General features: G+C 37.8%; 2 protein-coding genes across 2 annotated transcripts in view; one reads left to right on the forward strand and one right to left on the reverse strand.

Moving 5' to 3' along the window:
* The first annotated feature begins 625 nt into the window (after positions 1 to 625).
* LOC6046116 (ATP-binding cassette sub-family G member 4) lies at positions 626 to 5,789 on the forward strand. Its single transcript, XM_038251451.1, has 4 exons — positions 626 to 980; positions 1,049 to 1,898; positions 4,909 to 5,077; positions 5,141 to 5,789. Exons 1-4 carry the CDS (start codon positions 739 to 741, stop codon positions 5,740 to 5,742), a joined length of 1,863 nt encoding a protein of 620 aa, XP_038107379.1. The 5' UTR covers positions 626 to 738; the 3' UTR covers positions 5,743 to 5,789.
* A 2,229-nt stretch (positions 5,790 to 8,018) lies between these two features.
* Positions 8,019 to 21,259, reverse strand: part of LOC6046114 (ABC transporter G family member 39) — a 99,958-nt gene continuing 86,717 nt past the window's right edge. The window contains exons 13-18 of the mRNA XM_038251088.1: positions 20,436 to 20,550; positions 15,401 to 15,590; positions 14,849 to 15,233; positions 14,252 to 14,785; positions 8,919 to 9,175; positions 8,019 to 8,862 (exon numbers count right to left, since the gene is read on the reverse strand). Of these exons, the coding sequence (XP_038107016.1) occupies positions 8,518 to 8,862; positions 8,919 to 9,175; positions 14,252 to 14,785; positions 14,849 to 15,233; positions 15,401 to 15,590; positions 20,436 to 20,550 (1,826 nt within the window). The 3' untranslated portion in view covers positions 8,019 to 8,517. The remainder of the gene's footprint in view (positions 8,863 to 8,918; positions 9,176 to 14,251; positions 14,786 to 14,848; positions 15,234 to 15,400; positions 15,591 to 20,435; positions 20,551 to 21,259) is intronic.

Raw genomic sequence — 21,259 nt, forward strand, 5'->3', positions numbered from 1 at the left:
ATTTTCTCCAACACAATTGAATTGCCCCCTTCCCTAGTGACAAAATCTCCAAGTTCTTATGCACTCTTTCCAGATGATCTCGTTACATGATTCACACGTCACGGGAGCGCACAAAAAAGTTTTAATTGCTCCAATCCATCGGCACGTACGTGTCACGTAAGAAGCGATTAATTCAATCCGAAACTCGCCGAGATGTTCGTTCGTTCTCGCTGACGTCACGATCGTATAAGACGAATTTGCTTATGCAGTAACTCGTACTCATACGTGTGTATGTTAGCTAATCAAACACTCATCAACTGTCGGCAGCCGATCGACGATTTTCATCAACCCCCTTTCTCGGCCACAGCCACTTCAACTCTTGAAGGGGGTGGGAAAATAGCGGTGTGTTGAAATGAAGAGTTTTTTTATTCTAAGATTTTTAAATTTTGACTGATTCAAAAATGTTAAAAAATCAAAAAATGCAAAAAAGTTAGATTTTTTTAAATTTTAATTCTACATTTTGCCCAACGTCTCATTTTCAAGGGGTAGTGAAAAATTACCCCCAACCGGCTTTCCGAATGCAACCGATCCAAACTCGCGTTGCAAGTCCGCACGATCGTGCTGCACTTGGATTGCTCAGTAGCTCGAAGTACTCGATCGTGATCGCGCGCGCGCCGTTTTCGTTCTCCAAGGCAAAACTCTTTTAGTGACTTGTTCTACTCGGAGACTTGCCCCAAGGCGACGAACCTGTTTACCGCGATGTCGACGTTGGTTCAGCTAGAGCTGGACGAGTCCGGCGAGGATCGACGGAAACTGCTCGATCACCAGATGGCACTGGAGTTCACCAATATCTGCTTCAAGGGGGAAAGGAAGGATGGGGATGGGAGGAAGACGATCCTGGAGAATGTCTCCGGGAGGTTCGCCCCGGGACGATTGACGGCGATCTTGGGACCGTCCGGGGCGGGCAAGTCTTCGCTGCTGAATATACTGTCGGGGTTCAAGTGAGTGTGATTGGTGATCGGGGGTAGAAGTTGATCTTGTTACGAAATGTGGTTTTCTCCGTTCGCAGGAAGCATGGCGTGATCGGTTCGGTGATGGTCAACGGAGAACCGCTCAGCGAGGAGTCGTTCCGGAACAAGTGCGTCTACATTGCGCAGGACTTTGACCTGTGCGATCACCTGACCGTGCTTGAAACTCTAGATTACGCGGCAGAACTTAAAATGACCGGATCATCCTCACCAATGGTCCGCAAGAAGAAGGTCAACGACATTCTGGACGTTCTCGGACTTCGGCACGCCATGGCAACCCTGGTCAATAATCTCTCCGGAGGTGAAAAGAAACGACTCTCGATCGGGATCGAGCTGGTCACGAACCCCCCAATAATCCTGCTCGACGAACCCACCAGCGGTCTCGACAGCGTTTCCGCGATGCAACTCGTCACCTACATCAAAACCCTGGCGGCCGAAGGCCGCACCATCGTCTCCGTAATCCACCAACCAGCCTCCAGCCTCTTCCGACTGTTCGACGACCTGTTCCTGCTCTCCGCCGGCAAGTGCATCTACAGTGGTCCCCTGGACGGGATGGTAGCCAGCTTTGGCGAGGCCGGCTTTCACTGTCCAAAGTACTACAACCGGGCGGATTTCGCACTGGAGATTGCCTCGATGCCAAGCTGTCCGGGAATTGAGCTGCTAACCCTGCGGTACAACAATTCGGCGTTTGTGCGGACTTCGATTGGGGATGATTACTGTGCGGCGAAGGATCAGAAAATGGGAATGGTGGGGGTGGCGGATGGGACGCCGTACAGGAATACCTGCCTGGTGGCGGCGACGACCGGAAGTAGGAGGCGGTATGCGATACCACAGTGGAAGCAGTTTAGTGTTTTGCTGAGGAGGTCGCTGAGGTCGACGGCGAGGGATTTTGTAAGTAACATAGAAACATGTAGTAACATGAGCTTAGGAGTTAAGATGATTTTGCATTGGATTTAAATGATTTTTTAATTCAATGCAGGCGGCAGGGTTGCTGAAATATCAAAATATCAGCTCTCAGCAACTACAATTATCCCATCTGAATATTCATGCCTCAAATACAACTGCTCTTCTCTCCTCACTGATACACTCAGCGCCGAACATAGCCGAACACGTTTTCGTGTTTACCCATTCGCGATTGACATTTTCCTTTTCTCTCTCATTCTCGCTTCCACGATCATCCTAGCGCAACAGCGTTTAACCACAAAAGCCGCCACAAAACCAATTTTGCAAACGCAGTTTAACGGGACGTTATGCGTGGTCGGCTTCTAATCGCCATCTCGCGTTCTCTCATTGCAGTTCTCGGAGAGATTGAGAGACTCAGCGGTGAGAGCGCATAGTCGATGAAAAAGGGAGGAGTGATAGAGAGAGAGAATGACATCGCTGGGAATCACGAGACACAAGAATAGATCTCACAAGCTATAGTGCCGGCCGCTATACTCTCGGATATTTTTGGTGCAGAGATAATCTATTGATAGCTTTTCTATCACTATTTTGCAACACTGGCAGGCGGAAATTTCTGATGAATTTTTTTTTAACAATGTCTGAACTGAAATAATTAATAAACATATATAACTTTTAGATTATGACCTATTTAAATATTATTCTTGTAAATACACTCAAAAAATGAGTTCGCGTAAACGTGAACAGAGTTCATGCCAACGGGAACCAGGAAGAAAACTGTTCACTTTCATGGTGCAATGCAATATAAACGTTGAACAGTTTTCTTCCTGGTTCCCGGTGGTATGAACTCTGTTCACGTTTACGCGAACTCATTTTTTTGAGTGTAAGATAAACGCAAAATAATAGTGAAAAATAAGAAAGTATTTTGTTTTGTTTAACGCTCTACAACTGAACCCCGCCTTTAGACAGGTTTCGATTAAAAAAATCGCCAAAAATCAATTTTCAACCAATTTTTGATTTTGAAAAAGCATTGGTAAGAAGAACTCTACAAAACTTTAGAAAATTTATGGGTTGGAAGTTTTACTTGTTTTATGTGACTTTTCAAATGTTTTTAAAAATGTAATTTTTTTAGGAGTCAACTTTAAATGTGTTTTTTTACTAACATTGCCTATATCATGTAAAAAGAAGTATGCAGTAATTTTTCTAGTGTCGCAGATTATGCCTCTATGCATTTTGTTACAAGTTTAATGATAATGGTGCCATTTTAAAGCAGAAAATGTGAAAAACAAGCAAAAAATTGGAAAAGTGACTGTAAAAACATGAAAAAAATAGAATGCAAATGATAGGAGGTGGAAGAAAAATAAAAATTCTCGAAAAAAAATTTGGCAGTAGAGGAATAATTAAGTAAATTTTCTTGATCATAAGGAATGTAAAATTGAGATCTTTTGTTTGAAAAAAAGTAAATGTTGTCTTTTGGGCTACTCGAGTGGTAAAGATAAAATACATTAAAATTTAAGACAAAAATTAAAAACAATGGAAAGAAAAGCATTAAAAAAGGCTGTGTACGATAGAACTTTTATAATTGTGTCTAAAACATGTCACAATTCTTCTTCCTAAAATTTCACGACATTTTCAATTTGTGATCTTAAATCCAAAATTTGTTAAATTGGGGCTTTAAAAAAATATTAAATTACGATTTGATTCAATAAACGAAAGGTCTCCGGTTCAATTCCCGTAGTCACCACCTTTTGTTTTTTTTTTTGTTTTGACGGATGAACTTTTTTGCAAATGAACCTCAAGGGAATAATTCTCTCGCCTATCTCGAGCTGTGTTTTTCATGTCCCTAAGTGGTTCCACTATTCTCTCGGCTCAAGGTCATTATTCTCTTGGACGAGCGCTACCCAGTTTTGGGTGCAGATGGATAAAATTACAATGGATGAATCTTCAAATTTATTTTATGTTTATTATGTGTATTAATTTATATAACATAAAAAACCATATTTTTAACATATTTTTTCATGAAAAATGAAATTAAATGGCACAGGAAGAAAATTAATTTCATTCTCTGATAAAACATAACAAATTAATTTTTTGTATTATGCATTATTCAAAAACATAAAAAAGGTAATGTAAAAGTCTAAATTCTAAAGATTAAATGTAAAATTGTAGTATCGACATTATTTTATGCGGCTGTTATTTCTATACCGATTTTTTCAAAAGAACTAGATCCTGAAAAAATTTAAAATAATTTGTAAGAGCTATAATTTAATTTACAAGCCCAGCTTTCAAAAATTAAAACAAAAACGTATCACAAAATTATTCAACATTATTGCAGTTATGCTTCTACCAAAATTTAGAAAATATCATTGAATCCATGAAAAAATATAATAGTCTTATGTCTTATTTATATATTTTATTCAAAAAAAAAAATTGTTTCCTCTGATTTTTTAAAAAATTATTGAAGGCTTGCTCCCCTCTAAAATAGGGAATAAAATTCAAATTGGCTTATCAATAAATTCAAGCTGAGTTTTTGAATCATGAAAACCATTTTTGTACTTTATTTGATTACAAGTTCTGCATTTAATTCATCTGCGTGTTAACAACAATTGAAATTTATCTTCTTAATGAATTGAAAAAATAGGAAAATAATTTGACGAAATACTTGCAAAGAAAATTCAAATTGAATCAAAACAAATTTGTTTCTAATCGAATCTAGATTTTTTTCTGAACGATATCATTCCCAATCGGCCATATGGCAGCCATGTAAATTTTAAAAAAACATTCAAATCTTGTTTCAGAATGTATCAATCAAAAATGATTTTCTTTATGTTACTTGCAGAGCCTTCTAAATTTTTACATTTTTACATTTTACTTTTTCTGGACCTTGAAATAAGCACCATCATTTCCCCAAAAGTGAAAGACACCTTCTACGACCTTAATTTCCTGAAAAATCATCAATTCAACTTACCAGTATCTCTAATTTCACACCTCTTTCCAACAGTTCTTCGCCCAGCTCCGTGTAATCGCCCACATCCTGGTGGCATTCCTGCTCGGCATGGTCTTTTACAACTGCGGTAAGGACGCCTCAACCGCCATGACAAACGCTGCCGCCATGTTCTTCTTCCACATGTTTATCTTTTTCGGCAACGCTATGCCCTGCACTATCACCTGTGAGTTCCTTCCCGGTTACTTTGATTGCTCCCCTTAGACATTGTTTTTTTTCCCCTTTTCAGTCCCCCTGGAAGCCAAAGTGTTCGTTCGCGAGCACCTCAACAACTGGTACTCGCTCGAAGCCTACTACGTTTCCAAGATCTTCGCCGACCTGCCCCTTCAGCTGCTCTGCCCCTCCGTCTTCGTCATCATCACCTACTTCCTAACCGGACAACCCATGGAACCATCCCGCTTCTTCATGTTCTGGGCCATCACCCTGCTGCTCGGAATCTTCGCCCAAACCGTGGGCCTTCTTTCCGGCGCCGCTTTCGGCATCCAAATGGCCACTTTCTTCGTTCCCTGCCTCACAATCCCCTCCCTGCTGTTTTCCGGCTTCTTCATCAAATCCTACGAACTGCTGGACTTCCTGCAACCCCTCCCCTACACGTCCTTCTTCCGGTACAGCATGCAGGGTTCGCTCCAGGCCATCTACGGCTACAACCGGACGGACTATCCCTGCTCGGAGGTGCTCTGCTACTACAACCGTCCCGGGAAGTTGCTCAAGTTTATGGACACGCCGGAAACGGGTTTCGAGTGGAACGTGCTTGCAATGGTTGGATTTATTGCGCTGTTCCAGGCGTTGCTGTACTTTTCCCTGCGCCGGCGGTTGAAGGCATTCCAGTGATTGTGATATAATTTATGGAAATAAAAGTAATTATCGTTGAAAAGTTGTTGCTGACTTTTGAATTATTGAGTGCAGAGTGATTGAGCTGGACGTGATGTGAGTGCGAATTTCAGATGCTGTTGTTTTCTGAGAAAACTAGTAAAATTAAGTAAAAAGATAAAACGATAATATTTTCAAATGTATCATGAAATATTTCAAATTACAAGCCTGATTTTCGAAGTTTCGATACATCACAAAATGATTTTTCCATCATTATATTTACGTTTGGTACCGAGCTGCGGTTCAAAAATATTGTTTTATAAAGATTTATTTCTTATTTAACATGCATAAATGAAGGGATATTTAAATGTTATTGATATCATTTTTTTAATCCTCATTTTCTGGGAAAATGTTGAAGGGCAAAAAGATTAAATGAAATTACAATGGCCTTATGGAAAAAAGCTTTGTTCAAAAATTACGATAAAAATCTGTTATAACAAAATGTGAAGTTGGAGTATGTGAGTCGAGATTTCTCGAAAAAATAAAAATAAATAAAAACTAAATTAAATATTTGTTCGACTGATATGTTTTCTAAAACAGTGACTAAACTAAGCTAATTGGGGAAATATTTCAAACAATTGAATCATAAACAGGAATCAAATGTTGCGTGCATTCTAACGACTATAATTATTGCATTGTTCTTGAAGGATGATTAACCCTCTACTGCCCAATTTTTTTTTCGAAAATATTTATTTTTCCCGTGTTCAGGAGGTCATTTTGAACAACTTTTGTTCTACGAAAAACTTTACTTCTCTTGTTTTATATTTTTCTTGTTTTATTTTTAGTATTTAAATTTGCATTTATCTTGTTTAGTTTTTATTTGTTTTTGATTTTATTTGGCCTATTCTACCACCTAAAAAAATTACATTTTGCCTTACTATTTTTTTTTCACATTTTTACAGTCACTTTTTCAATTTTTGCATGTTTTTCACATTTTCTGCTATAGCATGGCGCCATCATCTTTCAAATTGCAAAAAAATGCGTAGAGGCATAGTCTGGGACACTACAAAAATTACTGCATACTTCTTTTTACTGAAAATATTGGAAATGTTAGTAAAAAACACAGCCAAAGTGGACCCCTAAAAAATTACATTTTTAAAAACATTGGCAAAGTCATATAAAACAAGTTAAACTTCCAACCCTGAAATTTTCTAAAATTTTAAGAGTTCTTCTTTCCAATGCTTTTTCAAGATCAAAAATCGGTTTGAAAATTGAATTTTGGCGATTTTTTAGATCGAAGTCCGTCTAAAGGCGGGGTTAGGTTGTAGAGGGTTAAAAAGAATATTTACTCTTAAACATTATAAAAAAAAACAAAAAAAAAAGCTTATTTAAAATTTACAGGTGAAAGTTACCTTAAATTGTTTTTTGTTTGATGGTTAATTTTAATTAAACAAACGTTTATTTTAGTTTAAAAAAAAAGTGTTAATTTCTAAAAATCTATTTTTTAACAGCTGAGAAAATTCTTTCCAATTTCTTATTATTAAGAATTTGAAGTTCCAACTATACAAACAACAGTGAGTTAGAGCAACTCAACTAACGACATCTCCGCAATGGCAACTATTAGTCCAATTTTTGAATTTTTGGAATGGAATCTTTTAAAAACTTTCCAATATATAAAAATATTTTCGAGTTTCCGAGATCATGCCTAATGCTCCAAATGATCATAATTTGTGTTTTTAATAGTTGCAATTTACTTGATGAATCATTCTGAGAACGATAAATGGTTTGAATGTCCCAAGAAATGTTATACTTTAAATCAAAAATTTCAACTATCTGAAAGTGCAGGTCAATTTAATTTTCCTAAATGTCTTCAATGTTGTCATTTCATCGCTTCAATGCTAACGATTTGAATATTTTTGACAAAGATTGAAAACATCAAATCTACACTAATAAAAATCAAACGATTCTTCAAATATCCAAAAATTAGAAAGATGCAGAGAGAACACAAACTTTTTCTCTGTTGCAAGATTCTTACTCGAGACTAAGGCAGTAGAAAAAAGACAAAAAGTAAAACAGTCTGAAATCGGAATTGGCATACTCGATCTAAATCAAATTAGTTGTGTCCGTTCAATGCCTGGACATTGATCTGAAAAATAAATTTCAAATAAAAACAAATAAAAAGCTTGCAATTTCAGGTTTCCAGAACGCTCTCGTGATTTGTGAAATGCGCCGATTTGAGCTTAATTTTAGTTTTAGTAAAATGTGATATTTAAAAAAAAACTCGTGCGCCCTTTTTTATTTTTACTATAGAACACATTTATTCGTCTTGTTTATCTCATTTGAATCCCAATATATCATAGCATTAACAACTAGTTACCGTACTTTATAATTGTTCTAAGAATCGAGTTTACTTCATTCGATCCAACAACTGTTTGACTCTTGCGTTATTTTGTTTCATTAGAAAATCACACATTTTACAAGTACTCTAATTTGTTCCCTTCGCAACGATTGACTTTATTTTTTCTCTATTTCGGAGTTACTAATCAAGTGACAAAAACCATTTCAATCACAATTCGCGGCTATCATTCCGATTACGATACGATTATACTCTGATACTTCAGACGACACTAGGTCACTAAGGCTAAACACAATCGACTATTCACATGCATAAAGGTGATAACGGTAAGGAGTGGGGCCTATCTAACAGCTGTTCTGAACAGCTCATACGATGCTGATTACGATTACAATGCGGAAAACCAGGAATGTCCGACTTCGACTTTGATATCAATTATGCGTTTAATTCTTGTTCCTCAACCGGTACTGCATCACGTAGAACGCGGCCACACGGAACACGAAGAAGATCACCAACAGCGCAATCACAGCCTCGACAAAATCCGCCCGCACCATGTCGATCTCCTGCAGGAACTTCTTCGGCAGCACAAAGTGGCAGTACGTCTCGTCGCAGTCCAGCTTGGGCCGATCGTACCCGAAAATGGCCACCGTAGCTCCCTGCAGGGCATACTTCAAGAAGGACACGTGAAACAGCCAATGCATCCACGGGTGGGCGTCGTTCAGGTGGATGAAGAACCCGGAGAAGATCAGGAACGGACAAATGAAGAACGGTCCAAAGATGGCGCCATTCTACAATAAAGACATAAAATAAACTTCAACTTCCCAAAATTGAAATGAGTCCTCACCTTAACATTAAACAGTGACGCCACCAACAGGCCAAGTCCTTGCGCAACCCATGCGACCATCAGGCAGATCAGCGTGAAGAGGCCCATTCGGTAGGGTTCCGGCGGTTGGGCCGTCATGTAGTACGTGATGACGATGTAGGTCACGGTGCACAGGGCCTGGATCGGGATGTCCGCGACGGTCATGGCGATGTAGTACGCCCGCAGTGAGTACCACCGGTTGAAGTGTTCTCGGGTTATGATCGGGAGCTCAAGGGGGACTGAATTTGGAATAAAAAATTATTTTAGTAATAATAATGTTTTCATGTTTCTCAGAAATTTTTAATGTGATTAATTTGCAATTTTCATAGAGATATTTTATAAAATAATCCCATACTCATTTAATTATATAAAAAACTTTTTAATTAATTAAACATAAGTGTATTTTATTTGTTATTTGTTACGTTTCCGCAAATCGACTTTTCTGTGCTTTTTGACGTAGACTTACATCTTTGTCGAAGGTACTGGGGTGCCATTCCAAAAAACCCGGGCCGAAGGCCCTGGATAACTGCGTCATCCGTCAAACGCTTATATCTTCCTTCCCTCTAATCGAATCGACACGATTTATGTTCCATTCGATTCGAAAATTATTCAGCAATTTGCTATAAAACATTCATTGTTGGCAAAATAGTTTAACTATTGAAACAATTGAATGTTTTAAAATGTTTTCAAAATGCAGAGATTTTTCAAGCAAAATGAGCGCTTCCCACTCACGGACGGGAATGTCAAGTACCTATTTTGAGGGGAAAATCATCCGAGCAACGCGACCGAGTGTCGGTCGCGAAAAAGGAGGGGAAGTAGCGGGCCGAAATCATATATAAGAAAGTGCGCCAGTTTTCATTCCAACATTCACGTCTCAGACGTCGGACCGGCAGCAGCAGCAGCAGCAGCAGGAAAGCTCAGCTCAGAGCAGCAGCAGCAGGAGAGAGGGACCAGAACTGGAAAAGAAGTGCGCATCGCCTTCTCGTCGTCACCTTCAGCCAGTTGCCTCTCGATGGCCGGACCGTTTGGATCTTTCGTGGTTGTTGTGGTTCGGAGGTGCCCACCCGGGACGAGGCATCAACAAATGAAACGCGCGCCTGCTGCCTTCCGCCGAAAAGCCTCTCGTGGGTCAAGCCTTGGTTGTGAAACAATCAGGACATCCAACTAGCTCGTCGCATTCGCGGCGAGCGCTTCTGAAAGATTTACTTCTCATCCAATTCTAAAGCGTTGAAAGAGTTGCCCTCGTCCCACCCGGGACGAGGCAGCGAACTAATTTGAATTTAAATTTCAGGAACAAATTTTGGTCTTCGGGGGCGACGGAATGCACAGCTTTCTGAGGCTGCTCTCGCCCCCAACCCCTCTGCTCTCCCCCCATTCTTCTCTTAGCATTCTTGCAAAAATTCATCCAATAAACGCATTCAATTCCCAATTGTTAGTGCTTGTGCCCTCAGGGCATCTGCAACGCTGGAGTGCAAATCAAATTTTGCATCCGGCTTAAGAATACCGAGATGAAATTTGCCACCTTGAAAAAACTCCGTCATCGCCACCGCTAGGGTAGCAAATTTGCCACTGAAACAAGCCCACCGCGGGGGGCAAATATGGGTTTTATCATCTTTTGCTCTCGTTTTCCTTCAAAATCAATAATAATGTATTGATTCATGCCAAGAAATGCTAAAAATTTATTAATCTTTTTAATCCTATTGAAAATTTCTAAGAATTTCATTTTTTCGAAAGTGTCGAAAGTTAAACATTTTGCTACCCGATTTGATTCTCATCAAACGCACACATCTAAACTTTACGTAGTCTACGCCATTCCGGTTATGTCTGTGACATAACTACTTTGACTTTTTTTCATTTAAATGAAACTTTTTTAACATGAGTTTTTTCCATACAAGTTTCCATACAATTTTGAGGGCTGGTCAAACGAAAATCTGTACCTCGAGAAGGTTTTTAAGATCGATTTAGTGTCTTCGGAAAAGTTGTAATGCAAAGTTCTAATTACAAACAAATATATATACGGAAAAAATAACTTTTTTTTATTTGTGCATTTGCTTCACTGAAACATGAATACCCAAAATAAATATTTAGGAAAGGTCGGAAAAAATTTATATATTTTTTTAGAGGGTTGAAAAAGGCATATTTGCACTAAAATTAAGGACAGTGCAAAATCTTTTTTGTTTGTTATTTTGACAGTATTTGTTATTGAAATGGCATGCATTATGTTATTGCCGTCTGCCCGGGTAACAACTAATTTCACGAAAATTTTATGGAACATGAAAAATGTTACAATAGCAATAAGAATCTCATGCTAAAGCACAGATTGTATTTTCTATTCTGAATAAAAAAAATCAATGTAATTTTTAATATTTAAATAAACTAAATTTTCAATTTTAAATTCTTTTTTTCAATTGTTTTGTTGCTTTTTTTAGTCACGTAAGAATTAAAATTGTTTAATTACATGATTTGAAAAAAGGTAAAAACAAGTAAAGATCTAGATTGAATAAGTAAAAATTAATTTAGGCATTGAAAATCTAGTTATAATTGAATAAATAGGAGAATATTTCAGTAAAAACTTGAAAATGAATGTGCTCATACTCATGCTAATTTTTATTATATACTTTTAAAATTTTGCCTTACAAAACTATAAGGCTTCATATAAAAATGATCCTTATTCGTCTTTGTTTTTGCATTTTAAAATTTATTAAATTTAACATCATAACAATATTTTACACTCATGTCAAGTCAAGTTTTTCATTCTTATGAAATAGTTTGAATCCTTCCTAAAAACATCTTTGACTATTTTTTTTTTCATCAATTCATTGTTCATATGATATCATTTCCAGAAAAATAGCAGTTATGATATTTAAGGCCGGGACCGTGGTGTAGGGGTAAGCGTGATTGCCTCTCACCCAGTCGGCCTGGGTTTGATCCCAGACGGTCCCGGTGGCAAATTTTGAGACGAGATTTGTCTGATCACGCCTTCCGTCGGACGGGAAGTAAATGTTGGCCCCGGACTAACCTAAAAAGGTTAGGTCGTTAGCTCAGTCCAGGTGTAGGAGTCGTCTCCCTGGGTCCTACCTCGGTGGAGTCACTGGTAGGCAGTTGGACTAACAATCCAAAGGTCGTCAGTTCGAATCCCGGGGTGGATGGAAGCTAAGGTGTAAAAAGAGGTTTGCAATTGCCTCAACAATCAAACCTTCGGACACCTAGTTTCGAGTAGGAATCTCGCAATCGAGAACGCCAAGGCAATGCTGTAGAGCGAATAATTTGATTTGATTTTTTTGATTTTTTGATATTTAAAGCATTTTTTGACACTCTATAATTTTAATTTGCTAACTTTTAGAATTTGTTTTTTTTATTTTAGTTGCTGAACATAACATAACATAATTTTGGATACTGTAAAATGTAAGATTTCACGGGTTTCCACGTAAAGTGCCAAATTTCATGGGTTTCGAGCATTCCGCGAAATCGTTAAAAATCACTAGAATACCTCCTTTAATGACTGTGACAAACAAATAAAAAAAAACTGTCAAATAAGAAAAAGTGCGAATTTATTGTCATAGTTTAATACCTCCTTAAGAGTATTTTCACGATTTCATGGAACGGATTTTACAGTGATTTTTATAAAACGATCAGATTTCATAACTGTTGCCCAACTAACCCTCGTTTTTTTTACCACCACGCGACGGTTCGATTTCCATGTAAAAATAAAAAATTGTTAATTGTTTTGTCTTTCCAATGAAAATTATTTTGAAATTTGATAATCAAGAATAACTTTTTGAAATGGCTAGAAGCACAAATTTTTACATTTTGAAATGTTGAGCTAGATTTTAAAATTTTAAAATAATTTTTAATTGAATAGAGCTGAATATTTCTAAAAAATTTCACTTTTTAACATAAAAATCAGACCATTAGTTCTCGCGATATCGGTGATGAAAATACTGATAAAATCATATTTTTATATAATGGTTTAATAATTTTTTAAAATTTTGTGTGGCTATCGAGGTGGCTATTATATCTTATCTCATCTAATTTTCTTAGCATTTCATATTAAAATATTTCTTTCTAAAAAATGGGAAAACAAGGGCAGTATTTTTTTTAATTGAAAAACAGTGACTTAAAAAAATTGCTATAACATGGAAACTGTGCACTTTCTTAAATTTAACATTTAAACAGGCTATACTCTCGTATGTTTGGCAGGATTCGATTCTATTTTCATCCAATAAGCATTTTTTCACTATTTGAACAAATTATTTTGCAAAACTTCCCGCTTTCTAGAAGCTGTAATCGAATGCCAAAATCTCCCCTATTTTGATTGCAAATTGAATCCATAATTAATTTATGAATAAATTATGTTACAAATTTTTTTGGACTTTTCTAAGATTTTTCCTAAATCACTTTTTCTTAAAAAAAACATATCTTGGTCAAATACTGTATACCCGAGCAGACGGAAATAACTTGTGAATAACATTTTTTGATATTTGAAAAAAAAAAAACTAGACCAATTTCATTATATGTTTTTTATAATGACATGAATATTGTTAATATCTTCTACCCGGGTTGGAATTTTATGAACAGATGGCATTTTATGTCCCCTAAAAGATACCAAAAAAAAGTTTTTTAAAATCAAATTTTACAGTCACAAAAAGAAATTTAGGTACAAAAAGGTAAAGATTTTTCAATCATCACTTATCATTTTTGCATGGATATGGACAAACTGACGATGCAAAAAAACTTCTTTGGGTGAACGGAAGGCACCCAACAAGTTTGAGCCAGTTTATAAAATACAAACTTGATATTTGTGGAGAGGCTCATAGAGAATTTGCTCATTAGAAAAATAATTTCTTCACAATCTATTGATGCATGTTTTAGTTCACCAAGTAGTGCCATCAAGTTATTGCAAAATATTTGCATAGTTATAAGAAGGTTGCTATTTGTCATAAAGTGAGATAGTCCATTGTTAATTTTGACTTGAAAAGATTTGTAATGCGTCTCTAATCAAAAATAATATGTAGAAAACATATACCTTCAAAAAAAAATGATTTTCATCCAAGGATTTAGGAGTTTTCATCAGAATGATAAAAAAATATGAACATTTATTTTAGATTCTTTTGGATTATTTCATTCCACAAACTGCAGAAAATGAATTAAGAACAGGTTGTCAAGCCATGAGCTACTATGGTAATGATTATTTTTAAATGGGTCATTGTAATTTAAAATGTTTCAAACATATTAAAATATTCAGAATTTTGAGAATATGAATTAAATATATGATTTATTTAAAATCTAAACTAGAACACCCATCTTCTACTCACATGCCATCGTCATCGAGCTGAACGCCGTAAACATCAGAAACATGATCGAAAAGAACACGTAGTTAAAGTTGTTGAAAATGTGCGCCGCCTGATTGCCAATCCCAAAGTACAACATCCCAATCAGCGGCGCGATCGTACAATGGATGATAAACCTCATCGTCATCAGCGACCGATCCCTGCTCAGAATCAGGAACGTCCTCAGCAGCAGCAGATAAAACTGCCGACAGAAACTGGTCGTGTAGATCTCGTCCCGGCCGCACCACTTTTCCGGATTAAAGGACAGCTTTTTGGCGAGCTTCTTTGGTTTGTCCAGCGGGGAGGAGGAGGTGGTCGTCAGCAGACCTCCTCCGTTGGCGTCCTTGGTTTGGGCGGGTGGTGGCGATGGGAGATCGGGTGAAATTGGGGACTCCATGATCGGGAGTAGGAACGGGGTGAACGCTTCCCGGTTCCGGTAGGACGTGCTGCGACCGTTTTCTGTTTTTGCTACTAGGTGTTCACTTTGGGGGCCGTAGTCGTGGGTGGCAATTTCCAGAACTAGAATTGAAGGGAGGATCGTTACGAAATGGTCTTCTAATGGAAGATTTTAACTATTCTTACGGAAATCCGACGGACTGTAGTGCTCCGGACAGATAATGTCCACCTCGCGCAGGAATGGCACAATGTTGGCGGCGGTTCCAGTGAAAATGCACTGACCCTCGGCCACCGTAAACAGATGGTCGAACATGTTCAGCAGCAACGCCGACGGCTGGTGGATCGTACAGATGATCGTCCGACCCTCGCGGGCCAGCTGCTTCAGCAGTTCGACGCACTTTTTCGACGTGGAGTTGTCCAGGCCGCTGGTCGGTTCGTCGAAGAACATCACCGGCGGGTTGTTGACGATCTCCAGGGCGATCGCGAGGCGCTTCTTCTGCCCACCGGACAGCTTGGAGGTCCGCGTCTTTTTGTGCTCCTGCAGCCCAATTGCGCACAGGATTTCGTTCATCTGAAATGAATGAATATCAATTGTTAGTCACGACTTATCAACGCCACACGCCCAACGACCGAAGTTCCGAAGGTTGTTCCCACTGTTATCTACCTCCGCATATCACTAAACACAATTCGAAGGTCGAACAACATCGGAACTAAACACCGCTTTACCGCATAACTCACCCTAATCTTCTTGCTGGCGGGGCTCAGCTCGGCGCCGATTTTGAGATTGGCCGAAAAGTGCATGGCCTCCAGGACGGTCAGGTGCGGCTGCAGGTCGTGGTCCTGCATGATGTACGCGGACTGGCGCCGGAACCGCTTCAGCTCGCGCTGCTGCTTGTTGATCAGAATCTCGCCGGTGAACTCGCTATCGCTGGGGAAGGCGGAGGGAGAGGAAATTGTTTGTTAGAATTGTAAAATGTTCTCAGCCGGTTTCCGGTGTGAGAGATTGTGCAACTAGTGCTACAAAGTATAATGAATACGATTTGCGAATGAGGAACGATAAGAGTTTTATTAAGTCAAGTTATGATAATTACTACTCTGGCATGCTAGAATATCGCTCAACTCAATTATGGCTTATCTTTCAAGCTGTGCGTATAACTTTGATTTGAACTTTTCATTATGAGCTTATTTAAACATAGAGTCATCATCTAATTCTTACTTGATCATGCATTATTTTTGTGTTTTTTTTTATTTTAGAATATCTCACTACTAAAATGTGGCATTTTGAAAACAAAAATTAGCAAATATGTGTACCTAATTGGTAAATTCAGTATTGAATAATAACTTTAAAAAAAGGGGAATAATGTTGACATAACTCAAGGTCCGTTTGGAATAGGATAAAACACGTTGGACACAACTGAGCAATTCTCTGAGAATTTGGACAACAAAAAAAAATTAAATAGCATCGAAAATCTTTCAACGTAGATTTGTTCTTAGATAGTTTACTAACATTTTCCCAAAATATGGTGGATTTTGATGAACACTACCTTAAATTCCAATAGTTTGAAAATAGAACCAATCTCACCCCTTAAAGGGGGTGACATTGGGTCAAATGAAACTAAAATGATGCTCAAATACAAACATATGGTAAAAACAAGTCATCCAACAGTGTTGTTGTTGTTGGGAATCTTGTTCGAGGGAATCGTATTGACACGCTACAAAGTTTGAAGTGGAGATAAAAAAAATCACTTTGACCCAATCTCACCCCCCAAACCCAATGTCACCCCCACTGACGGTATCTTGAGAACGGATTTTCTGATCGATTTGGTGTTTTGGGCAAAGTCATAGGTATTATTTAGATTGAAGAGTTCTAAGCAATAACCATTTTTGAAATTTCTCATTATTGGATATGTTTGAATTGATAAAACATGTCAGTTTTTGAGCTATGGCCTAAAGGAGCGTTCTTTTATTACGTAACGCAAAAAAATCGTATTTTCGACCCCCTTCCCTTTTGTAACAAAATTTTCTTACAAAATTTTAAGCAATTGTATGGAGCGAAACACTGCCTTCGACCACCTTCCCCCCAACTGTGTTACGTAATAAAAGAACGCTCCCTAAGTTAGTCACAAATCTTTCGACAGTGCTAATAATTTATTTAAAAAAATATTGTTTTTTTAACACTTTGAAAAATGTCAAAAATGTCGAAAAGTACTTCATATAAATTTCGAATATAAATGTGTTGGACTTTCTCAAATGTTTAGGTTGATTAGGTAATTTTCAAAATATTTTTAATGGAGAGATCGGATAGTTTTACGTTACTCTAATTTCTGGACATTGAAAATCGGACGCATTTTTGTTAGAGTTTGAAGTTTGTTTGATGACGTAGAGAAAACTTCATTCCTGTGGAGATGGTCAAAAGTAGGTAAAAAAGCCATGGTTTCAACGAAAAATCAACTAAATATTTATTCAGATAATATTTTTCAACTTTTTCCAACATATAAAAAAATTGAAGTGATTTTTTTCTTAAAAATTTTGTGCGGTATCTACAAATTAGCCAAAGACATCAAATCGATCAGAATATCTAATCCTATACAAAAAAAAAGATTTTTGATATATTAATAGCTTTTTTTGTATGAACGGTAGTCAAATTTGTATGGATACTTGTATCAACGAACCAATGATGTAAATCAAATTCTTTAGTCATAGAAAAAGTTGTGTAATTTCATCAAATAGAAAATACAATAAATATATTTTCAAAAAAAATTTCTCAATCTTAAGAGAATTGCCGAACTGAACAATTTAAATTCTGTTGATTTTTAATTGTTTACGTTTGCGACAAAAACATAATATAAAAAAAGTAGAGATGCATTTAAATGAAATGATTTCAAAAATCATACTGCAATTAAACAAGCTGTGTTGACTCCAGGGTTATTTTTTTCTTTTTCTACTTTAGACGATTTTCATACTCTTTTAATTTAAAGAAAACATTTATTGAAGAATTTAACTATAAGTTGATTAACTGAAAAAAAATATTTTAGAGTCAAAACATTTGTCCTCCTAGTTCTCCTCAATACATACAATTTGGCAAAAATAACAAATCCTTCGATAGAAATCGTTCTGAAAAAAGATTTTTAAAAATTGGAGTGCAATGTGAGCAAATTTTAAACAAAATAGTTTGAATTTTTTTGTCAAACTCGATTATTACAAGGTCTAAGAAAAAATTCATTTCAAATAATCGAATCATGGAAAAATAATTTCCCTTTCTTTTTCTATTGTCGAGTTTTAGTGTGTTCCCTTAACTAATTGAAAAAAAAAATCCAAAATGGCGGTGAAGAAATATTGAGAAAATGCATTTGGTAATTTATAAGGCAATACACCAATCAATGACGTAAAACACAAATTTGAAAAAAAAAAAAGAAAAACATATTGATCCTTGCACTCTAACTCGGATTTGGCCCGCACTTTTTTCTTGCACTTTTGACAACAAAATTTCCGAAAACTAGGCAACCAGCAGTTGTTTATTTACATTTCCAGTCGCAGTTTCCACCAAACCGGACATTCGCACTTCAAAATTGCGATTGACAGGTGAGCAACATCGGCTCGCTTTGATAATTTTTTGAGAAAATTAAAATTTTCCAAGCCAGTTTGACAAGTCGCAATAGTGCGATCGATAGCAATAATTTAGTGCGAAGTCCAAGTTAGTGAGAATTGCGCAATATAAAAAATATTATTCATGATTCGAATATCGGATAATCGAGTCTGGACTTTATTCTGTCTGAAAATCACCTCTCTTTCTAAGGTAGCTTTACAAAAGGACGTAAGCTTGAGCGTTTTCTTGAAACCTTTTGTAAAGTTACCTTAGATATTATGATATGTCATTCCTGTAATAACTTTGATTCAGAAATAATAATGATTAATTTTATTAAACAAAATTGGATGCTTTACACTCAGAATTTGTGTATGCTTTTTAAATCTTTATCATTAAAACTTCACAAATTCCTGGTAAACAACTAATTATCTGCCTTCCAGTAAAGAGTCCGTCATCCAATCGAGGCTAATCCAGCGTTTCCCTCTTCAGCTTGAGCTCGTTCAAATAGAATTTGTACCTAAACCAACCGCATCATAACTGGTTCCCAGCTGCTCCCGGCTACTGCGATTCCCCGTTCACGTACACCTCATGACTCATCAACCCTCTCTATCTAGCATAGCCTACCACGATCGACCGCACCGCGCTTTGTTTATGTTTGCTCCGACCTGCACCCCCTTCTTCCTCACAGCCCGCAAAGCAGTTTGTATCGCTCTTTCTTCTCAGGTGCAACTGAGTGTCTCGAGCACTCAGCCCACGGTCACTCAAATGTACCGAAACAGCTGACTTGCTGCGATTGAGGAAAACCAGCATGACGAAGCACTGCACAGCTCGATGGTGTAAGTTACGAGGTGTCCGGCGAGCTGTAACAGTCGACGTTGAGTAACAACAAACAAACGAACTCAATTTCGGTGCACGGCTGGAGCGCTGGGTACAGCTGTACCGAAGAACTCTCGGTTTGTGAGTGCTCTAGGGTGGTTCTTCGTCTAAAAACTGAACAAAGACCATGCAATTCATCTTCTCCAAGAAAGCTATGAGATGGTGACGTTGACGGTCCTTTGTTCCTTGCTATGGTCAAGCGGTTCAAGCCAGAACCAGAAGTCATCGTCGTCAAGACCCTGACTCATAGTTGTCTGCTGCTGGATATTCATTACTGCTGTCACTGGAGGAGACCTTTGCAATCGTTGCCAGTTCATGATACAAAAGAGCATTCATTTCCATTTGTTCAATAAAAGTGCAAGTACGGAGACAGTCGACACCAAGGTAATTAGCAAACTCGTTACTCAGACATTCAACGAATTCTCCTCGGATATCAACGCCAAGTGTGTTTGACCTTTTCGATCAACACTTGTTCTGAATCGGCTTAGCAGTCTCAACTCAGCTCAACGGAACAAAGATCGTTTGTTGAGTGAAACGCACATCGATCGAAGCATGCTGGGGGTGGGTGGTGAGGCGAATCAGTCAGCAGGGCGGGGAAGCTGCACCACTGTGTTTACATTTAGCTTTGCGGACGGAGAACCCAATGAACTGAGCTGTGGTAGCAGTAGCAGGCCATGATGCGCGTGGAGGAGGTCTTGCGATCAGTGGTTTGAGTTGGTGGGTGGGATTCGGAGGGGAGCGGGAAGGGTGGGGAAGTGCTTTGAAGTTAATAGGGGAGAAAATCGTGACGTCAGAAATGAACTCAAATCACTCAAAGTTCATTTTGTGAGTGACTTTAACATTTTGGCCTAGTTTGACAGCTACCTCGTTCCCAGGTTTTCTGTGGGAGAGAAAAGGAGGCGAATACTTTATGAAACTCATACCTGTCAAAATTCCTAGCCTCAAAATTTTGTCGCGAGTTGCTTTTCTCCTCTATTACTTTGGTCAGTCTACTACGATTGGAATCCCAGAGAAAAGTTTTAAGGCAGTGAGAAGAAATGGAAACAATTGATTCTATCTGAAAGATAAAAATTCCAGGAAGAAGGATAAAACATTTAACTTTCATAATTACAGTCAAACCAGTTCAACAAACACAAAAAATAATAATTTTATAACGTGTTTGTCCATATTCAAACACTTTTTAGCACCAACATAACCTCACGTCAGTCATTGCGAGGTTTTTTGCAACCTTAACGTTCCTTACTCGCAAATCAGCACGTTCCAGAATTAACATTTCCCCAGAGCTCAACCAAAGCTCCACTAAATACTCACGTGTACCCAGCTAATATGTCCAGCAGCGTACTCTTCCCGGCCCCAGAAGGTCCCATGATGGCCGTCAGCTCGCCAGCTCGGAACTCGCCGTTGATATTCCGCAAGATGTCACGGCCTAGAAATAAAAACGAGAGAAGAAACAAATAAATAAAATAAAATAATTTGCTCTCACTCTTGGAGATAAGAGCAGCTGACCGGGGCTGATAACCGACATTTGCCAGATGTTTCCATAGAAAAGACTGTGTTCTTCTTGTTGATGAATATGTTTAATGACAAAGAAGACGACGACCCATTTTGCGCGAGCTCAAGGTCTTGATAACGACGTTCTGGCTGGAACACCTGTTTCCGAGCAGGTCGGCTTATCGTACCAAATGAGTAAAATTCAAAACTGGGAGTGTCAATCAAAAAACATCGCTGTCTTTGAGGTTGGGTTAATGACCTTAAACTGAATCGAAAAATAAAAAAAAATATAGATTTTGTAATCAGTGTGAGTTAATTTTTTATCTAAATTTTTTAATCATTAAACATAAGTCTAGAGACCGAAAAGTAAAGTTTTAAAATGGAAATCCAGTTTTGCAAAAGAACCAGCTTAAGTTCAAAAACACGAACCGGGGATAACCCCACAAGTCAAGTCGGAGGCCACGTGGTGCAACAATTAAGCAGAAATATAGCTACCCCATCGTAAACATTGCGCTGAAAGCGGTTAAAAAACGGTTGGTCAGTTTTGTTTACTCTTCTCCAGCAATTAAAATGAGGAAGTGGGTGCACTCTGGGCTAATAAAAAGAGCAAAGTTGCACGATCAGCAGGTCAGCTCATTTTTGCA

This window comes from Culex quinquefasciatus, chromosome 2, assembly GCF_015732765.1.
Source record: "Culex quinquefasciatus strain JHB chromosome 2, VPISU_Cqui_1.0_pri_paternal, whole genome shotgun sequence".
NCBI lineage: Eukaryota > Metazoa > Arthropoda > Insecta > Diptera > Culicidae > Culex > Culex quinquefasciatus.

What these genes read in the sequence shown, in the direction of transcription:
- LOC6046116 (XM_038251451.1), top strand. Translation starts at nt 739, where the DNA reads ATGTCGACGTTGGTTCAGCTAGAGCTGGACGAGTCCGGCGAGGATCGA. An exon ending in AATATACTGTCGGGGTTCAA is followed by an intron (nt 981 to 1,048) that starts GTGAGTGTGATT and finishes CTCCGTTCGCAG; the next exon opens with GAAGCATGGCGTGATCGGTT. An exon ending in TATGCCCTGCACTATCACCT is followed by an intron (nt 5,078 to 5,140) that starts GTGAGTTCCTTC and finishes TCCCCTTTTCAG; the next exon opens with TCCCCCTGGAAGCCAAAGTG.